Source organism: Saimiri boliviensis, chromosome 13, assembly GCF_048565385.1.
Source record: "Saimiri boliviensis isolate mSaiBol1 chromosome 13, mSaiBol1.pri, whole genome shotgun sequence".
Classification (NCBI taxonomy): domain Eukaryota; kingdom Metazoa; phylum Chordata; class Mammalia; order Primates; family Cebidae; genus Saimiri; species Saimiri boliviensis.
This window is the reverse complement of record NC_133461.1, coordinates 69,308,169-69,325,875: the sequence shown is the minus strand read 5'-3', so window position 1 is coordinate 69,325,875 and position 17,707 is coordinate 69,308,169. Positions and strand designations below refer to the sequence as shown.

General features: G+C 40.6%; 2 protein-coding genes across 4 annotated transcripts in view; both read left to right on the top strand.

Annotated features, from left to right (window-relative positions):
- SPIRE1 (spire type actin nucleation factor 1) overlaps positions 1-17,707 on the top strand; it is a 218,219-nt gene that overhangs the window by 39,402 nt on the left and 161,110 nt on the right. The gene's annotated exons all lie outside the window — the stretch shown is intronic.
- LOC104650856 (small ribosomal subunit protein eS12-like) lies at positions 1,292-13,632 on the top strand. Its single transcript, XM_074384307.1, has 3 exons — positions 1,292-1,363; positions 3,620-3,777; positions 4,817-13,632. The coding sequence occupies exons 1-3, from the start codon at positions 1,292-1,294 to the stop codon at positions 5,232-5,234; spliced, it is 648 nt and encodes a 215-aa protein (XP_074240408.1). The 3' UTR covers positions 5,235-13,632.

Genomic DNA, 17,707 nt, shown 5'->3' with positions numbered 1-17,707 from the left:
CCTTCTGGGTTTAAGCAGTTATCCTGCTCGTGTAGCTGGGATTGCAGGTGTGTGCCACCTCACCCAGCTAATTTTTGTATTTTCAGTAGAGACGGCCTTTCACCATGTTGGCCAGGCTGGTCTCAAACTCCTGACCTTAAGTGATCCTCCCGCCTTGGCCTTCCAAAGTGCTGGGATTACAGGTGTGATCCACCATGCCAAGCCAGATATGAAAATTATTAATGAACTATTTTATGTTCTTTTTTTCTTAATAAGACTTTCAAATCTGGTGTGTATTTTGTGCTTCTGCACTTCTCAGTTTGGGCTAGCCACATGTCAAGTGTTCTACAGCTATATTTGGCTAAAAGAATAGGGAGGAGGAGAAATAGAACTATTAAAGAAATGAGAAGTTTGGAGGGACAAGAGAAGAAGTTTTGGTCTTGAATTGTCTTAAAAAAATTATGAGACTTAGTGGGGAGTCTGGAGCAGTATGTTCAGGGGTCTGGTTGAAGGGTAGTCAGAGTAGATGAATATTCTCACAAACGTGAAGTAGATTCCAGGTAGACACAGGGAGAAAGATTTATGAGAATAACTCTGCTAATGAAGAAAGTAGATTTTAGTGGCACCTTAGAGTCTTGGTTACTAAGTCCTTGAAGAAGCAATTAAAGACAAGACTTTAAAAACCAAAAGTTTATTGTGCACATGCTGTTTCTAGGCTCTCAGCTAGGATGTAGGACACATCAGTGAACACAACAGATAAAAATCTCAGCCCTCACGTGTTTGTAATATAGTGGAGGGAAACACAGTAGGTAGGATAAATAAGTGAACTTACATTAAAAGGTGCTGAATGCTATGGAAAGTAAAATAGAGCCCTGTGATGGGGAGCATAATGGTGGTGGTGATGGTGGTGGGTTTGCAATTTTTAACAAGGCGGTCGGAGTACAACTCCCAAAGTGGTTATAGATTAACAAGGTCTTGAAGGAGTTAAGGCAACCAGTATTAAGATACCTGGGGAAGAGCATTTCAGACAGAGGGATAAGTATTGGCCGGCCTGGAGGTGGGCATGCACCTGCCATGCTCCTGCAGTGGTGAACAGGTCAGCTCAGTTAGTGGCAGGTGAGTTAGGAAATGTAGAAATGGGGTAGCAGATCACAAAAGAAGTGCTTCCCAAACTTTAATGTGCATACAAATTTCCTAGAGATCTTGTTAAATTTTGATTCTGATTTGGTAGATCTTGAGTTGGGTCAAAGATAACAAACCCTTAGGTGATACTGAAGTTACTGATCCTGGGACAACAGTTTGATTAGTAAGGATGTGTAGGGCCTTAAGGGCCGTGTACGACCATATAAATATGAAACTAGTTGAAATCACCAAAGGAATGAGGGTAGATAGAAAAGAAGAAAGGGCAAAGGGCTGAGCCATGGGGCACTCCAGCATTAAGAGGATGGCAAGATAGAGGAATCAGCAAAGAAGCCTAAGAAGGAGTGATCACAAACGAGAAGGAAACCCACAGGGCTCATGAATGTAAATGAATTTCAGGCAAGATCAGTCCGTATAGTTTTCTGTGTTTTCTCCAGGAAGCCAAGTAAAGTGTTTCATGGAGGCAGAAGTGATCAATCGTGTGAAATCTTGCTTGATAGATCAAGTAAGAGGAAAACTAAGACGATTATTGAGTTTGACAACATAGTGATTATTGACAAGCAGGTTGCTGGGTAGTGTGACAGCAAAAGCCCTACTGGAGTGAGTTTCAAAGAGAAAGGAGAGCAATCAACAGACAGTGAATAAAGAAAAGTTACTGAGGCATTTTTCTTTAAAGGTGGGTACGTTAGATATCTATTACTACATAACATTAAGCCGGGCATGGTGGCTCATGCCTGTAATCCCAGGAGGAGGCCAAAGCAGGCGGATCACTTGAGCTCAGGAGTTTGAGACCAGTCTGGCCAGACCTCACGTCTACTAAAATACAAAAAAAAATTTAGCTGAGTGTGGTGGTGCACACCTATAGTCTCAGCTACTCCAGGGGCTGAGGTGGGAACAATCACTTGAGCCTGGGACTCACTTGAGCCATTGCACTCTAGCCTGGGCAACAGAGCAAAACCTGTCTTCCAAAATGAAACAAAAACAAATTAAAACTTACAGTGACTTAAAACAGCAAAGATTTACTATTTCAGTTTCTGTGTGTCAGGAATTCAGGAGTGGCTTAGCTGGGTAATTCTGGCTCAGTGTTTTGTGAAGTTTTAGTCAATATGTTCGCCAGGGCTGCAGTCATCTGAAGGCTTCACCTGGGCTGGAAGACTCGCTTCTGAGATGGCTTACTTCATCCGGCTGTTGACAAGAGGTCTCAGTTTCTCATACACTTACACAGGCTTATTCTCCATAAGAGTGCTTTAAGTATCCTCCTAACAAGGCAGCCAGCTTCTTTCAGAGGGTGATCCAAGATACATAGAAGCTAGCACTTAGGGAAGTTAAATTTCGATACTTCTGCTCTATTCTGTTGATCACATGAACACAGTGTGGGAGGGGACTGCATAAGAACCTGAATACCAAGAGAGTGGAGGCCATTAGGGAGGCCATTAGGGAGGCCGTCATGGAGGCTGGCTAACCCAGGGAGCAGGAAATTTGAGGGTAGCTGGAGAGGAAAGTGGGACCCCAGAGAGTTGTTTTTTTTTAATTGATGGAAATAACATATTTGTTTGTTGCACCAGTAACGACCCACTTTAGAAGGGAAAATTATTGATGCAGAATGGAGAGTAGAGAATTGCTGGAGAGTAATCATTGCTTCAGTGAGAGGGGATATGATATGGAGTGTAAGTGAAGGAATGGGGACTCGGCTTTGCACAGGGTGAGGGTAGTCCACTTAGAGTGGCAGGAGGGAAGGCAGTATGTGTGTCAAAAGATTCCTGTTACTTCAGTTTTCTCAGTGAAATGGAAAGCAAGGTCATTGAGAATGAGGATGAGAGAAGTGTCAGGTTTCAGGAGGGAAGAAGAGAAGTTATAGTCACCTAGGACAGTGGTGAGTGGTGAGTGGCAAGTGTACCAAGGAAATGCTGGTTTTGGGGATAGCATTAGTTACTCACACATTATGTCATGACCCATGACATTCAGGGTCATGAATTTACAGTAGGATCAGTCAGTATGGTCTTCTGTGTTTTAGTCTAGCCACATTCAGCTATACAAATGCAGGTGGGGAGTCAGTGAAGAGTTAGATTTAACCCGTGTATGGTTTATCCACACAGCAGTGTACTGGTAAACTGGCTCTCAAAAACGTCTCAGACACGAATTTCTGTGGTATAAGTACTCCCACCTTGCCAGTTTCAGGCTGTCAGAGGTTTCCTCAACCAGCTTGTGAGAAGCCTGAATATTGGACAGCTTGACTCTTGATAGTCCTTGATATGAACTCTCTAGCACACCACACACTTTAGAGCAGACTCTGTTTTCCTTAAAATATTGTGTACCGTTTGGGTATTTTAGAGCAGGGGTCTGCAATCCCTGGGCCACAGACCAGTACAAGTCTGTGGCCTGTTAGGAAGGTTAGTGGCGGTTGAGAGAGCATTACCAACTGAGCTCTGCCTTCTGTCAGATCAACGGTGGCATTAGATTCTCATAGAAGTGTGAACCTGTTGTGCACTGTGCATGCAAGGGATCCAGGCTCCGTGCTTCTTATGAGAATCTAATGTCTGATGATTTGAAGTGGGACAGTTTCATCACCTACACCCCACCTCCAGTTGTGGAAAAATTGTCTCCTGTGAAACCCATCCCTGGTGCCAAAAAGATTGAGGACTGCTGCTTCAGAGTTCTGTTAGTAATCCTCAGTTTTGCTTCTTTGTAACTCTTTACCTTATGGAACCTCAGTTTCTTTGTAAACGGAGACTATTAGCACCTGTTCCTTGGGTTGTTGTAAGGATTAGAGAATAGATAGAACAAGAGTTCCTGGAATGGCAGATACTGTTGTTATTATTATTGCCATCACCTAAATGTAAAGCTTTCTTACAAAGGAACTTAAGTTACCAGAGGATAATACCTGTATTTTCATATGCAAAGGCTGGAGTAGAGATTGGAGTTAACTTTTTAGAGAGCAATTGGGTAACACATACCACACATCTAAGAGCATGGGTTTAATCTAGTAATTTTACTTCTGGGAGCTTTTCCAAAGAAAATAACTAAGAATATGTGGGAAAACGAAGCAAGAAGATACTTGTTTGCAGCACTGTTTATAAGAGGAAAGGTGGAATCTACCTAAATGTTGTGCAACAGAAGACTTTACTTATTAGAAACAAATGGATAGAATGGAATTGAGTATGTGGAATGGTGGTTCATTGTAGTATAAAACAGACTATAAAATAGTAGGTAAAAATGCAAAGAATATGATCTGAAGAACTAAAGTAAGTGATTGCATTAGTTCATAGTGATTGCCTAAGATAAATTAAAAAATAATTTTCTGGGTACTTAGTAGGTAGATATATGTATGGAGTGTGTGAGATATTTTGATACAGGCATGCAGTGTGCAATAATCACATCAGGGTATGGGAGTAGCCATCACTTCAACACATTTCTTTGTGTTACAAATGCATTTATTTGTGTTATAAATACATTTCTTTGTGTTATGAACATTCTCAGATAAATTTTTTAATGTTCTTTTAGATTGCTTGTATTTTCTGAGATTTATAATGAATGTGATTTGCTTTTATAATAAGAAAACAAGCTCTTTCCCTGCCGTCGCCAAGTCATGCGGAGGTGGAGGCTTGGGTGCGTTCAAGATTTGGCTTCACCCGTAACCCACAGCCATGGCTGACTCAGTCTTCGCTGAGTCCAAGGCCTTATGCGGTATGAGGCTTTGAACTGATGGATCCGATGTAGTGTCGTGTTTCAGCATTGCTGCTGGAGGTGTAATGGATGTTAATACTGCTTTACAAGAGGTGCTGAAGACTGCCCTCATCCACGATGGCCTAGCACGTGGAATTCGAGAAGCTGCCAAAGCCTTAGACAAGTGCCAAGCCCATCTTTGTGTGCTTGCATACAACTGTGATGAGCGTGTGTATGTCAAGTTGATGGAGGCCCTTTGTGCTGAACACCAAATCAACCTAATTAAGATTGATGACAACAAGAAACTAGGGGAACGGGTCGGCCTTTGTAAAATTGACGGAGAGGGAAAGCCCCATAAAGTGGTTGTTTGCAGTTGTATAGTAGTTAAGGACTATGGCAGGGAGTCTCAGGCCAAGGATGTCATCGAAGAGTACTTCAAAAGCAAGAAATGAAGAACTCAATATTTGGCTCACATTAAAAAAAAAAAAAAGTGTGTGTATGTGTGTGTGCGTGTGTGTGTGTGCGTGTGCGTGTGCGTGTGTAGTGCTGTGAAGTAGAAAACCCTAAAGATGGAGACATACATTTAGCTTTCTTATTAGTCATGAATGACTGTGTAGCTATCTGTTCCATTCTGTTGTCAACACCCACACCCAGTCCCATGACTTTAAGGCTTCATGAAGGGCAAGGGAGGCAAAGAACTAAGCTCACTGCCTTAGGAGCCTGGCAGCAACTCAAGAACTATGGTTTTGTTGATTCCTATAACATTAAGTCCCTTTAGGGATCTCAAGAATTTTTAGCTAGAAGAGAAAATAAAAATAGAATTGAGATGGAAAGTATCTACTGAAGGCCACTCAAAAGAAAAACCATGTAAAATGTGAGGGAAATTTAGCAGTTTCAGGTCCTTCTAAAAAAATGAACTATTGCTTTTAAAGCCTTTCTATGAATATTGGTGACTTAGCATAATGCATTTTCAAAAAAACAGGACCTTGTGATTGTCACAAGTTCCTCAAGTAATTAGAAACCAGGAAATTTACTCTTGTGTAAAACAGTCCATGAGTCAGTTAAACAAGCCTAGTAATGAAGCTGTCAAATTCAGTGCTATTCTTGTATCAGGTGACTTCCTTGATAATTGAAATATTTTCTGAAATTTGTTTACCTTGAGCTAAGTAAAGCAAGTTGTATGTCCTTAACAAAATTATCTTTTATTCCATTGTTCAGCAGGTGTGAGAGTAATTCAGCTTTTTAATTATGTGTGTAATACTAATAAAAGGGAACATTAATATTGTAAATTTAAAAATCTGGCTGGGTGCAATGGCTCACGCCTGTAATCCCAGCACATTGGGAGGCTGAGGCAAGTGGATCACTTGAAACCAGGAGTTGGAGACCAGCCTGGCCAACATGGCGAAAGCCTGTCTCTACCAAAAATAAGAAAATTAGCTAGGCTTGATGGTGCATGCTTGTAATCCCAGCTACTTGGGAGGCTGAGGCAGAATAATCACTTGAACCTGGGAGGTAGAGATTGCAGTGAGCCAAGATCATGTTACTGCACTCCATCCTGGGCGACAGAGTGAGACCCTGTTTCAAAAAAACAAAAAAATCCCCAGGTAATTAAAGAGAGAAAATAATTTACTGGTTTTAGGAAAGTGGGCAGCCTTAGAAACAAGTTAGACCAGGAGAGTAACACTGAGTTATTAGACACCTTCTCCTTTTCCTTTTTTTTTTTTTTTTTGTTTCTTTTCTCTTCTTCCCCTATCCTCTTTACCTCTCTTTTTTCTTCTTTCTTTATTCTTTTCCTTCTTTTGTACAAAGAGAGAACCTAATGTGCCGGAGAGTTGTTTTAGGCACTAGGGGTTATGTCAATAAATAAAAATGACTCTGCTTGCATATACTTTATATTCTAGTAGTTACAGATAATATATAAGCAAATGTATATAAAATACTGTATGGTATTAAGAGCTATGAAGTAAAAGGAGGGCAAGGGAGAGAGTATAACTGGGCAGGTGGTGGGGTGGACAGAGGGGAGAGGGTCCAATTCAATTCCATTTTTTGATTTTGTTTAAAAACTGAAGGCCTCTCATTTGAGGTGACATTTGAGCAGAGATCTGAGTGATACGAGGGAGTAAGCCAGCCAGAAAAAGAAGCAAGTGCAAAGGCCCTGCAGTGGGAGGAGGCCTGGGGGTCCAAGAACATGAAGGAGGCCAACGTGGCTAGGGGAGGTGGCAGTAAACGAGGTCAGGCAATGGGGAGCTAGGTCGTGTAGGGCCCTGTTGGCTACAGTAAGCTCTCATCTGAGTGAATTTGGAAACCTGTGGAGAAGTTTATTATAGCAGCTAGTAGTATGTTAATACAAATATTCGTATTTATTTGTGTACCATTACGTATTTAATTCCTTTGTACCTACAGGTAATTCAAGTAGCAGATAATATGACTGTGTTACTACATATGGGTCTCATTTCAATAATCAATAATGCATATGGTAATTTTAAAAAATATATATATTTTATTGCATTTTAGGTTTTGGGGTACATGGTAATTTTTTTAAAACCACATTTTTGAGATTTTCTCTTATTGCTGGACTGCTTGGTAGTTTTGTCCTCCTAGAATTTGCTAGCAAATAAGTAAGGTGACAAAAATTTCTTTATTTTAAAATAATGATAAGAAATCATTATCTTAGTCATTTAAGTTTATAGTTCAGTAGTGTTAACTAATTTATATTGTTGTGAAACATATCTCCAGAACCTTCTGATTTTGCAAAACTGAAACTCCACTCATTACATAACATCTCTGCTTTTCCTTTTCCCCTCGACAGGCATCATTCTCCTTTCTGTCTCTATGAATTTGACTAGTTACTCATAGAAGTGGAATCACCAGTATCTGTCCTCTTGTGACTGCTTATTTCACTTAGCATAATGTCTTCAAGGTTCAATCATGCTGTAACATGTTAGAGCTTCTTTCTTTTTTAAGGCTGGGTCATACTTTGTTGTATATAAACATCACATTCTGTTTATCCATTCATCTGTTTGGTGGACAACTGGTTGCTTCAACTTGTTGGCCATTGTGAATAATGCTGTTATGGAACTTAACTGTGCACCCACTAGAGAGTTTTGACAGAGTGATAGGATGTGATCTGATTTATGTCCAAAAACATTCACTCTGGTCCTTCCCTTCCCTCACTAAGTGAGACTTAGTGTTTTTTTTTTCTGCTGTGTTTCTAATGCTCACAAACAGTGTCTTGCACATAGTGGTCATGCAGATATTTGAAGAAATAAATGACAGAGCTAAACACAGTGAGGCAAACTCCAGAGGCCATCATGTCAACTCAGACATATATTAGGGCAATGGGCCTTTGCTGTTTGTGGATCACAGACCTCACTGAAAAATTGATGAAAAATATGGAACTTTCCTCTGGAAAAAAACAGTTTTTTTCTCCTTTACTATACTTTTACTCTCTCAAAACAGAATACTTTTGTGAGTTCTGGTCACCAAGAAGTGTGTGGGGATTTCTCCCCACCAGCAGCCTGTTCTCTGGTAGATTCTTTAGCGGACACCAGCTGCATGTCCTCTAATTCAGTCCCATTCTGATGCTCTCTCTAGACCCCACAGGGTGAGAGAGCTCAGCCTCACACGGCTGACCCCCACTTTGAGCACCAATCTCAAGTAACGGGTTTTCACTTATACTTCTGACCCTTCTGCTCTAAATTAGGGTTCCCCCTACCCCATCCTCTGATTTGCTATAGTGGCTCTCAACTCAGGGAAACACTTAGGTTTACTGGTTTATTATAAAGGGTACTACAAAGGGTACAGATGGGGAGATGAAGAGATGCATAGGAAAGGCACGTGGGAAGGAAAGCGAAGCTCCCATGCCCCCTACAGGCTCACCACCCTCCAGGAGTCCTCATGTGTTCAGCGCTCTGGAAGCTCCCCGAACCCAGTTCCTTTGCTTTTTACTGAAGCTTCATTATGTCAGAATGACTGAATAAATCATTGGTTACTGGTGATCAACTCAGCCATCAGCCTCTCTCCCCTCCTTGGAGGTTGGGGTTGGGGCTAAAAGTCTCAGTCCTCTAATTATGCCTTCGTCTTTCCAGTGACCAGCCCCTTCCTAAAGCTACCGAGGGGTGACCAGCCTTCAATCATTAGTATAAAAAAGACACCCATCACTTTGGACATTTCAAGGATTCCAAGTTGTATGCCAGGAGATGGGGCAAAGACCAAATATATATTTCAAAATATCAAATTTCCCCAGAAAAGCAAACACACAGTTACAGATGGTTCAAGTTAAGATTTTTTAACTTTATGATGGTGCAGAAATCGTAACACATTTAGTAGAAACTATACTTTTGAGTACCCATACAACCATGTTGTATTCAACAAATTAGACAAAATATTCAATCAACACTTTATCATAAAATAGCTTTGTGTTAGATGATTTTGCTCAACTGCGGGCTAACTTAAGTGTTCTGAACCTTAAGAAGGTAGACTAGGCTAAGCTATGATGTTTTGTAGGTTATGTGTATTAGGTGCATTTTCACCCTATGGTATTTTTAGTGAGCTTATCGAGATGTAACGCCATCATAAGCAGCAGCTGTATACTAAAATGTTTACCTACAAATCAGTGGGTTCTTCACTTGATTTTCGTAGAAGGACTTCATGCGTAACTAGGGCATTGACCGTTCTTATGGGTAGATTGGAGTATTCATCCTACAGTGATACTAGAGATAGAGATTCAATTCCTGAGCAGGCAGTGTTGCTTTCTACAAACTGCACAGCTTTCACAACTTTCATCAGCCTTGTTTCACAGTAGGGGAAAGGTTTGCCTAGCCTTAAACAGTAGACCTGATTCCATGTCTCCTATATCTGGGTTCCTACTTCCTGGCTACTTCTGGATACACAGACAGGAAGACTATGGCTTCAGCCCTTTTATTGTACTGCAGCATTTTTCTGTTCTGTTTCTGGGCCACAGAGATATTGATTTCTTTAAAGTGGCTGTATCTAAAAAACACTTAAAATTTTTATCTGTTAGCGGGGCACAGTGGTGGCTGATGCCTGTAATCCCAGCACTTTGGAAGGCCAAGGCGTGCAGATCACCATGTCAGGAGATCAAGACCATCCTGGCTAACACGGTGAAACCCCGTCTCTGCTAAAAATACAAAAATTAGCTGGGTGTAGTGGTGCGCAGCTGTAGTCCCAGCTACTTGGGAGGCTGAGGCAGGAGAATTGCTTGAACTTGGGAGGGGGAGGTTGCAGTGAGCTGAGATGGCACCATTGCACTCCAGCCTGGGTGACAGAGACTCCATCTCAAAAACAAAAAACAAGAAACAAAAAACTGTCGTTTTCTGGATTATGTTTAGTGTGTGATGACAGTTTCAGAGGGTGAACTCACAGCACCCTGGGACTGAGCAGCCTCTTCTTGCTGGCTACTCACTAAGCCAGTATATGAATTAATAGAATAAAAATTAAAAATGAACATCAAGCATTTGGGATCATTGCTTGGAAAAGATTTCTTGTGCCAAAAGGCTCAAGTGAAACCTTTTGAGTTTATGTTTCAGAGTTATGAAGCATAATGAAACTAGAACTGATCTGTACTGATCTGTTTTTTACTACCATTTCCTTCCTAAATAGAGAAAGGAAGGGATTTTTATCTGATCTCTGATGTTGCTGTCAGGTTGCTTTCAGCTACAAGCAACAAAAAGTAACTCAGCCCTTTATGTGTACGTGTATCTGTGTCTGTGTATTTATATAAATATTTATATGTGCACAGGGGCAGATATGTACATACACTGTGAAAGGACCTTGGAGCAGTGGCATCCCTCTAACAGTGAGCACACCTAGCCACCCAGATCTTGTTTTTTTTTTTGAGACAGAGTTTTGCTCTTGTTGTTCAAACTGGAGTGCAATGGCAGATCTCAGCTCACTGCAACCTCCACCTCCCAGGTTCAAGTGATTCTCCTGCCTCAGCCTCCCAAGTAGCTGGGATTACAGGCATGTGCCACCACACCAGGCTATTTTTTGTGTATGTGTTTTTAGAAGCGAGGTTTCACTATGTTAGCCAGGCTGATCTCAAACTCCTGACCTTAGGTGATCTGCCCACCTTGGGCTCCCAGAGTGTTGGGATTACAGGCGTGAGCCACAGCACCAGTCCCAGGTCTTGGTTTCTAAATAGCTTTTCCCATTACCAGTAACCAGGGCTTCCCAGAGAAGTAGCTGATTCCAGGGCTGGGCCAGGGAAAAGACAAGATGAGGCCAAATCATCTTCTTGTACCAGGTATAAGGAAGAATTCAAAGCATGATGAGTTGGTACAGCCATGCCATGTAGTACCTACCATCTGTAATAAAAAGGAACAAAGTACTTATACAGCCACATTGATAAACCTCAAAAACAGGCATTATGAAAAAATCAGAGACAAAGGCCATGTTATATGATTTCATTTATATGAAGGTCTAGAATAAAGAGAAAATTGTAGAGACAAAGTACATAAGTGATTTCATGGAGCTGAGAGTCAGAAGGGGAGTGACTGCAAATGGGCATGAATTTTATTTCTGGAATGATAAGTTCAAATTCTAAAATTATATGATGGTGATGGTTAAATACTTTTATAAATTCACTGAAAATCATTAAATAATTGTACATTTTGAATTAGTGGATTTTAGGGTTAAGTAAATTATACCTCAATAAGCAGTTTTTTTTGTTGTTGTTGTTTTTGTTTTTGTAAACTGAGTCTTACTTTATTTCCTAGGCTGGAGTACAGTAGTGCTATCTCAGCTCACCACAACCTCCACCTCCCGGGTTCAAGTGATTCTCCTGCCTCAGCCTCGCAAGTGGCTTGGATTACAGGCACCTGCCACCATGCCTGACTAATTTTTGTATTTTTTTAGTAGAGATAAGGTTTTGCTATGTTGGGTAGGCTGGTCTCGAGCCTTAATTGATCACCTACTTTAGCCTCCCAAAGTGCTGGGATTATAGGCAGGACCCACTGGGCCCAGCCAATAAAACTGTTTTTAAAAGTCATGGGATAGGTTACAAGGTCTCAGGAGTGAGCTTGCATGACTGCTCACTGGCCAAATCTGGAAATATTTGAGCATCACAATAACTAAGGATGATGGGCCGGGCACAGTGGCTCACACCTGTAACTTCAGCTCTTTGGGAGGCCAGGCAGGAGGATTGCCTGAACCCAGAACTTCAAGACCAGCCTGGGCAATATAGTGGGACCGCACCTCTACAAAAACACAAAAATTAGTTGGGTGTGCTTGCGTACACCTGTGGACCTTGCTACTCAGGAGGCTGAAGTAGGAGGAACACTTTTGAATCTAGGAGGTGGAGGCTGCAGTGAACTGAAACGATGCCACTGTACCCCAGCCTGAGTGACAGAGTGGACCCTACCTCAGAGAAAAAAGAATGATAATGGATTAAATTAGTTACTGAATAAAACTGATAAAATAATAAAATCCACAAGCCTCTTTAAATACATGAATAAATGGAGAGAAAGGAAAGTTCTTCCTTCAGTGCCAACTCACAAATACAGGAGTGATGATGGGTGGAATGTTTTTCAGTCATCATAGTAATAGCTGACTTAGATAAAAATAATCAGTAATTATTAAAACTAATCAATGAAGGCCTGATGAGGACCATGATATTAACAGTTTCAAAAGAGTTCACCATTAAATAACTTGATTTCAAAGGCAAAAATAGTATACAGAGTAATCTAGGAGAACCACCTTAAGTGACTGAATTAGTTTTGTATTGCTGTGTAACAATATTACCACACATTTAGAAGCTTAAAACAGCCACAGATTTATTATCTCACAGTTTCTGTGAGTCAGGAGCCTGGCCTGGCTTAGCTGGGTCTGTTCAGTCTCCTAAGATTCTAATTCAGGTGTCGGCCGGGGCTGCAACATCTGGAGGCTTCATCCGTGAAGGACTCACTTCCTGCTCACATGCTTGCGGCCACATTCCTTGTGATGTAACAACGGATGCTTCATTTTTTTTTTTTTGCTGGCTGATGGCTGGAGGATGCCCTTAGCCCCTAGGGGCTATCTATCTGCAGTTCCTTTGCCATGTGGGTTCCCAGCATGGCCACTTGCTCCCTCACAGCCAACAAAGGAGAGGAGACTCCAGCAAGATGAAAGCTATGTCTTATACAATATAATCATGTATTTGTAATAGTGAACATCCCATTATCTTTGCTGTATTCTGTCGGTTAGAAGCATTTCACAGGTCCCACCTAGACTCAAGGGGAGGAGTCACACAGGGCATGAATACCAGGAGGTGGGAATGACAGGGGCATCTTAGAGTCTATCTGCCACAGTGATCAAAGTTGACATCACCAGTATTAGGAAAAACAATACCGTGTGCCTCCTGACTCACTGAAAGGGGCAGGTATCTCTCCTCAGGTATCTCTGCCAGGTGTGTATAACCTGCAGAAACATGAGACAGACCAAATACCTGAGGAACCATGTACCTGGCCTGTATTCTTCCAGTGTCATTGTAATGAAAGACAAAAGGCTGAACTGTTTTGGATTAAAGGCGACTAAAGAGGGATGTGGTGGCCCGCACCTATAATCCCAGCACTTTGAGAGGTCAAGGTGGGAGATCACTTGAGGATAGGAGTTTGAGAACAGCCTAGGCAACATAGAGATGACATATCTACAAGAAAAAAATGTTTTTAATTAGACAGATGTAGTGGGGCATACCTGTAGTCCTAGCTATTCAGGAGGCTGAGGTGGGAGAATCACTTGAGCCTGGGAGTTCAAGGTTGCAGTTAGCTATGGTTGTGCCATTGTACTCCAGCCTGGCTGACAGAATAAGACCCTGTCTCAAAAAAAAAAAAAAACAAACAAACAAAACTGAAGAGACAAGATGACAAATGCAATGGATGAGCAGCCTGGGTTAGGAAGACTAGTACAATGAGTGTATTTGGGGGGACAGTTGACATTTGAATATAGACTGTGGATTAGATGTTAAATTTCCTGATTTTTATAATTGTGGTCATCTAAGACATGTCCTTATTTTTAAGTATTTGGAGAAGAGATGAGCATAATGTTTGTAACTTACTGTCTCCTGGTTTCAAAAGATTGTGTGTATGTGTGAGAGAATGTCAATAAAGTAAATGGAGTAGAATGTTACTACTGATTAAATCTGTATAAAGGATATACAGGAATTCTTGATAATTTCTGTATATTTTTGAGGCTTTTCTCTAAGTTTAAAATTATATTAAAACAAAAAATACCAAAAAACTTAAGGTGACAAGAAAATTGGCTTAGAAGCTAGAACTCCAGAGGGATGGGCTTCAGAGTTGGCTTTATTAGCAACTCGACAATCTTATCAAATACTCAGGTTCTTTCTGTCTTTTCGCCTTCTGGCCCTTAGTGTACACTTCATCCAGCAGCCACTTCCTCTTGAGATTGTAGGTGATTGCAAGTGACTATCAGGACTGCGTGCTTTCCCACTGAGCCAGTTGATATCCTTGCCTTTGCAGTTATTTTAATTCCTGAGACTTTTCTGTAAGTTTTAAAGGATATCAAAGCTAAGGACCTGTTAGAAAAGTCTCAAGAATAGCCCAAGGAAGTTATTTAATAGGTTTTATTGATAATATTTAACCTTTTCTTAAATTGGTAGTTAATTTGGCCTGATGAAGTTTCATTGTTATTAGGAAAAAACAACCACCACCACCTAGTGTAAGCAGTGGCATATGTTAAAAACATGTTAGGGGCCGGGCGCGGTGGCTCAAGCCTGTAATCCCAGCACTTTGGGAGGCCGAGGCAGGTGGATCACGAGGTCAAGAGATCAAGACCATCCTGGTCAACATAGTGAAACCCTATCTCTACTAAAAATACAAAAAAAAAAAAAAAAATTAGCTGGGCATGGTGGTGCGTGCCTGTAATCCCAGCTACTCAGGAGGCTGAGGCAGGAGAATTGCCTGAACCCAGGAGGCGGAGGTTGCCGTGAGCCGAGATCGCACCATTGCACTCCAGCCTGGGTAATAAGAGCGAAACTCTGTCTCAAAAACAAACAAACAAACGAACAAACAAAAAAAAAAACATGTTAGGACAGATACTGCTAGAAAGCCAGTTGTTACAGAAGCATAGTTTTCTACTCTATAGTCATTAAAATGTAATTTAGCCTTTTATGTGACCTCTAAAGGAAATCTTAGGCAGAATTCAAAATACTGTTTTAATAAAGAACCAGGAATTTAGGGAGTGTTCTTGAAAGAATCATTTTTTTCTGGCATAATTCAAAAAGAATTTTAGATTTGAGATATTTTATAATCATTTTACATTTCTAATTTAGTTTAAAAATAAGTGTGTATATTTAGGAAGATGTAATTATATCAAATAAGTATAAAAAATGTTAGGAGTAAATGATATAGATATTTCTTAGTTTTCTTACATCATACATCTCAAAAATTTGAAATGTCAAAGATAATGTGGCCTCTAGTTGGAGACTCAAGCTACTCTCTTGTATAAAAATCTCAAGTATGTGAACTCTGCCGCCTCTGCACATGCGTCCCTGGCCAATGCAGTCCCAGCTGTCTGCTCACCCACACCTTTGCTGCAGTTTTCCTCAGTCCCATATCTAGACATGAGTGGATGGGGGTGAGCTGGGGCAGTCCAGGGGCCTACACATCCAGCTATGCGATCATGTGGGCATCTGTGCCATTTGATTCCACTCTTCTTTTCTTCCTTCAGCCTGCATGTTTAATTATGTGCCAGAAAGTAGAGCAAAGAAATTAAGCAGCTATTTTAGGCAGTTGGGCAGCTCTAAAAAAACAGTAGAGACCATATCTACTTTGCTTTTTGAACACTCTTAGTACAAGAGAAATCAGCAGTTGAGGCTGTTAGTATTTAATTCTCAAAAAGTAATTACTATGCAGCAAATTATTTCTTCTTCTAAACATTCTTTGAAGCAGTTGACCTATTCTGGGACCCCGAGATGAAACCATTCATTGGCAAACGTTCAAAAGTGCCAGGCCCAGGGACAGAGTTAAAATAGTTGCTGGTATGAGTTAGGCACAGGAAAGGTGTTCTGGCTTGTACCTGTTTGGTCACCTCTTTGATGCCTGCCCATAGGGATTAAAGGAATGCCCCTCTCCCACCAAGATTCCCTTCCCTGTGCATGTGCTCTGGAGCCCCTCAGCTCTCCTTCATGCGTGTTGCACTCCACAGGCCCAGAAAAGTTGGCTGGCCGGAATAGGGGATCACTTTCAACTTTGGAGGTTATAAATAAGCTATTAATGGATTATTCAGAGTGATTCTCTTTCTCCCACTGTCTGTCTGTCTCTCTCGCTGTCTCTCCCACCCCTTGCTGCCCCTCCCCCGTGTGTGTGTGTGTGTGTGTGTGTGTGTGTGTGTGTGTGTGTGTGTGTGTAGAGACACTATAGAGGGAAGTTGCAAAAATAAAACCATGAATAGAGGTTTTGAGGTAAGGTAATGAAAGTATGCTTAGGTTATAAAAGAGCACAGGAAGAGAAGAAGGCATTTATGAAGAGATGTGATTGGTTAGAATCAAAGTAGTAGGACAGTGTGATTGGAGCAGGCTTTTGAGTGGTTTGTTCATTGTTAAGGAGGAAGAGGAAACAGGAAGGAGGTTAGCAGGACAGTGCAGGGCTACAGCTGTGGTATTGAGTTCTGTCTACAATGATTTCTTGAGGAACATGTAATGAATTAAGGTAAATTGCAATGTCAGATTTCCCAACTGTGTATTTTATGAGTTGACAGTCATTTCTGAAAAAATAATTTTATTTATAATTGACATATAACATAGACATTCATTTTAAATATTAGGATTAACCATATGTGAACAAAACAGTATTTTAAAAAATTAGGTCCAATGTCATAATCATTGTAATATATGGAATTTTATGAGCCACAGATTTCTTTTTTGAAGGAAATTTAACAGTGACACTCTTGCATGGGTAATTACAATTACTTTTGTGGCCTACAGTGTCAAAATGTTTCTTATTCCCCTTTCAACTTTATTTTTTCCTAATTTTCTTTATAATAGAGGTTAAACTGCTCAAAGTTACCAGATTGATATTTTGCATTTGATTGCTACTATTATATTTAAAAGAAAGTTGGAACTAGGGTGGTGAAAAAGAAAATTAAATGTCTATGAAATGACAAAGGCAAAATAAGGGTAGGAAATTAAAGCAAGTGTTGGAAGAGTTGGTGAAGTTATTAAGAAGAAAGTAGAGGGGGAAGTTAATTGTTTTGATTTATTTGACAAATGAAATGAGCAGACTCGCCTTCTTTCTTGGCCTTTATTTTGCCCTTCATTTTTGTTTTCTTTCACTAAAAGATGGAGTGATATATATGGCTTCCTCTTTTCTAGCTATTTCACTTTACTTGAAAACTCCATTCATACACAGTCAGACTTGATGGTAGATCTGCCCTTGACAACCCAGAGTGCTAAAGAACAGGACTAGACCATCAGATAATGTGTTACTTGGTCTGGTCATTGTGTCATTCCTACAATAGGCTCCTTGTAGAGCAGGTTTAGTATATCAATACTGCATTGTAAATCTAGTTTGTATAATTGGTGTAGTGTCTCTTCCAATCCCCTCTCCCCCGTTTTTTTTTTCTTGTGGCAAATAGGTCAAGGTGATGTGGGATAAATGTGACTCTCTAAATACACCTAGATACCTGTGTATTAAATAGCAGCTTCTGAAATGCTGGAGATCTCTGTCCTTAGTGCTTCCATAGAACTTTGTGATATCTCCCTTAACATTTACCTCACCACACACTTTATACTTGTGTGTATTTGTCTATTCCACTTGGCTGTGAGCCCTTTGAGGGCCAGAACTATGCCTCATTTATTTTTGTATCTATATTTTGGTGCCTGAAATCAAAATAGGTACTCAATAAGTGTTAGTTGGATAATTGTTTAAAAAACACAGATACAACTTTAGATGTCTGCCACTTGCCACAG

Bases quoted from the DNA above. Each gene is read 5' to 3' on its own strand.
- LOC104650856 (XM_074384307.1), top strand. From the start codon at position 1,292: ATGTGTAGGGCCTTAAGGGCCGTGTACGACCATATAAATATGAAACTA. The intron at 1,364-3,619 runs GTAGATAGAAAA...TGTGCATGCAAG, and splicing joins AAATCACCAAAGGAATGAGG to GGATCCAGGCTCCGTGCTTC. The intron at 3,778-4,816 runs GTTAGTAATCCT...TATGAGGCTTTG, and splicing joins GACTGCTGCTTCAGAGTTCT to AACTGATGGATCCGATGTAG.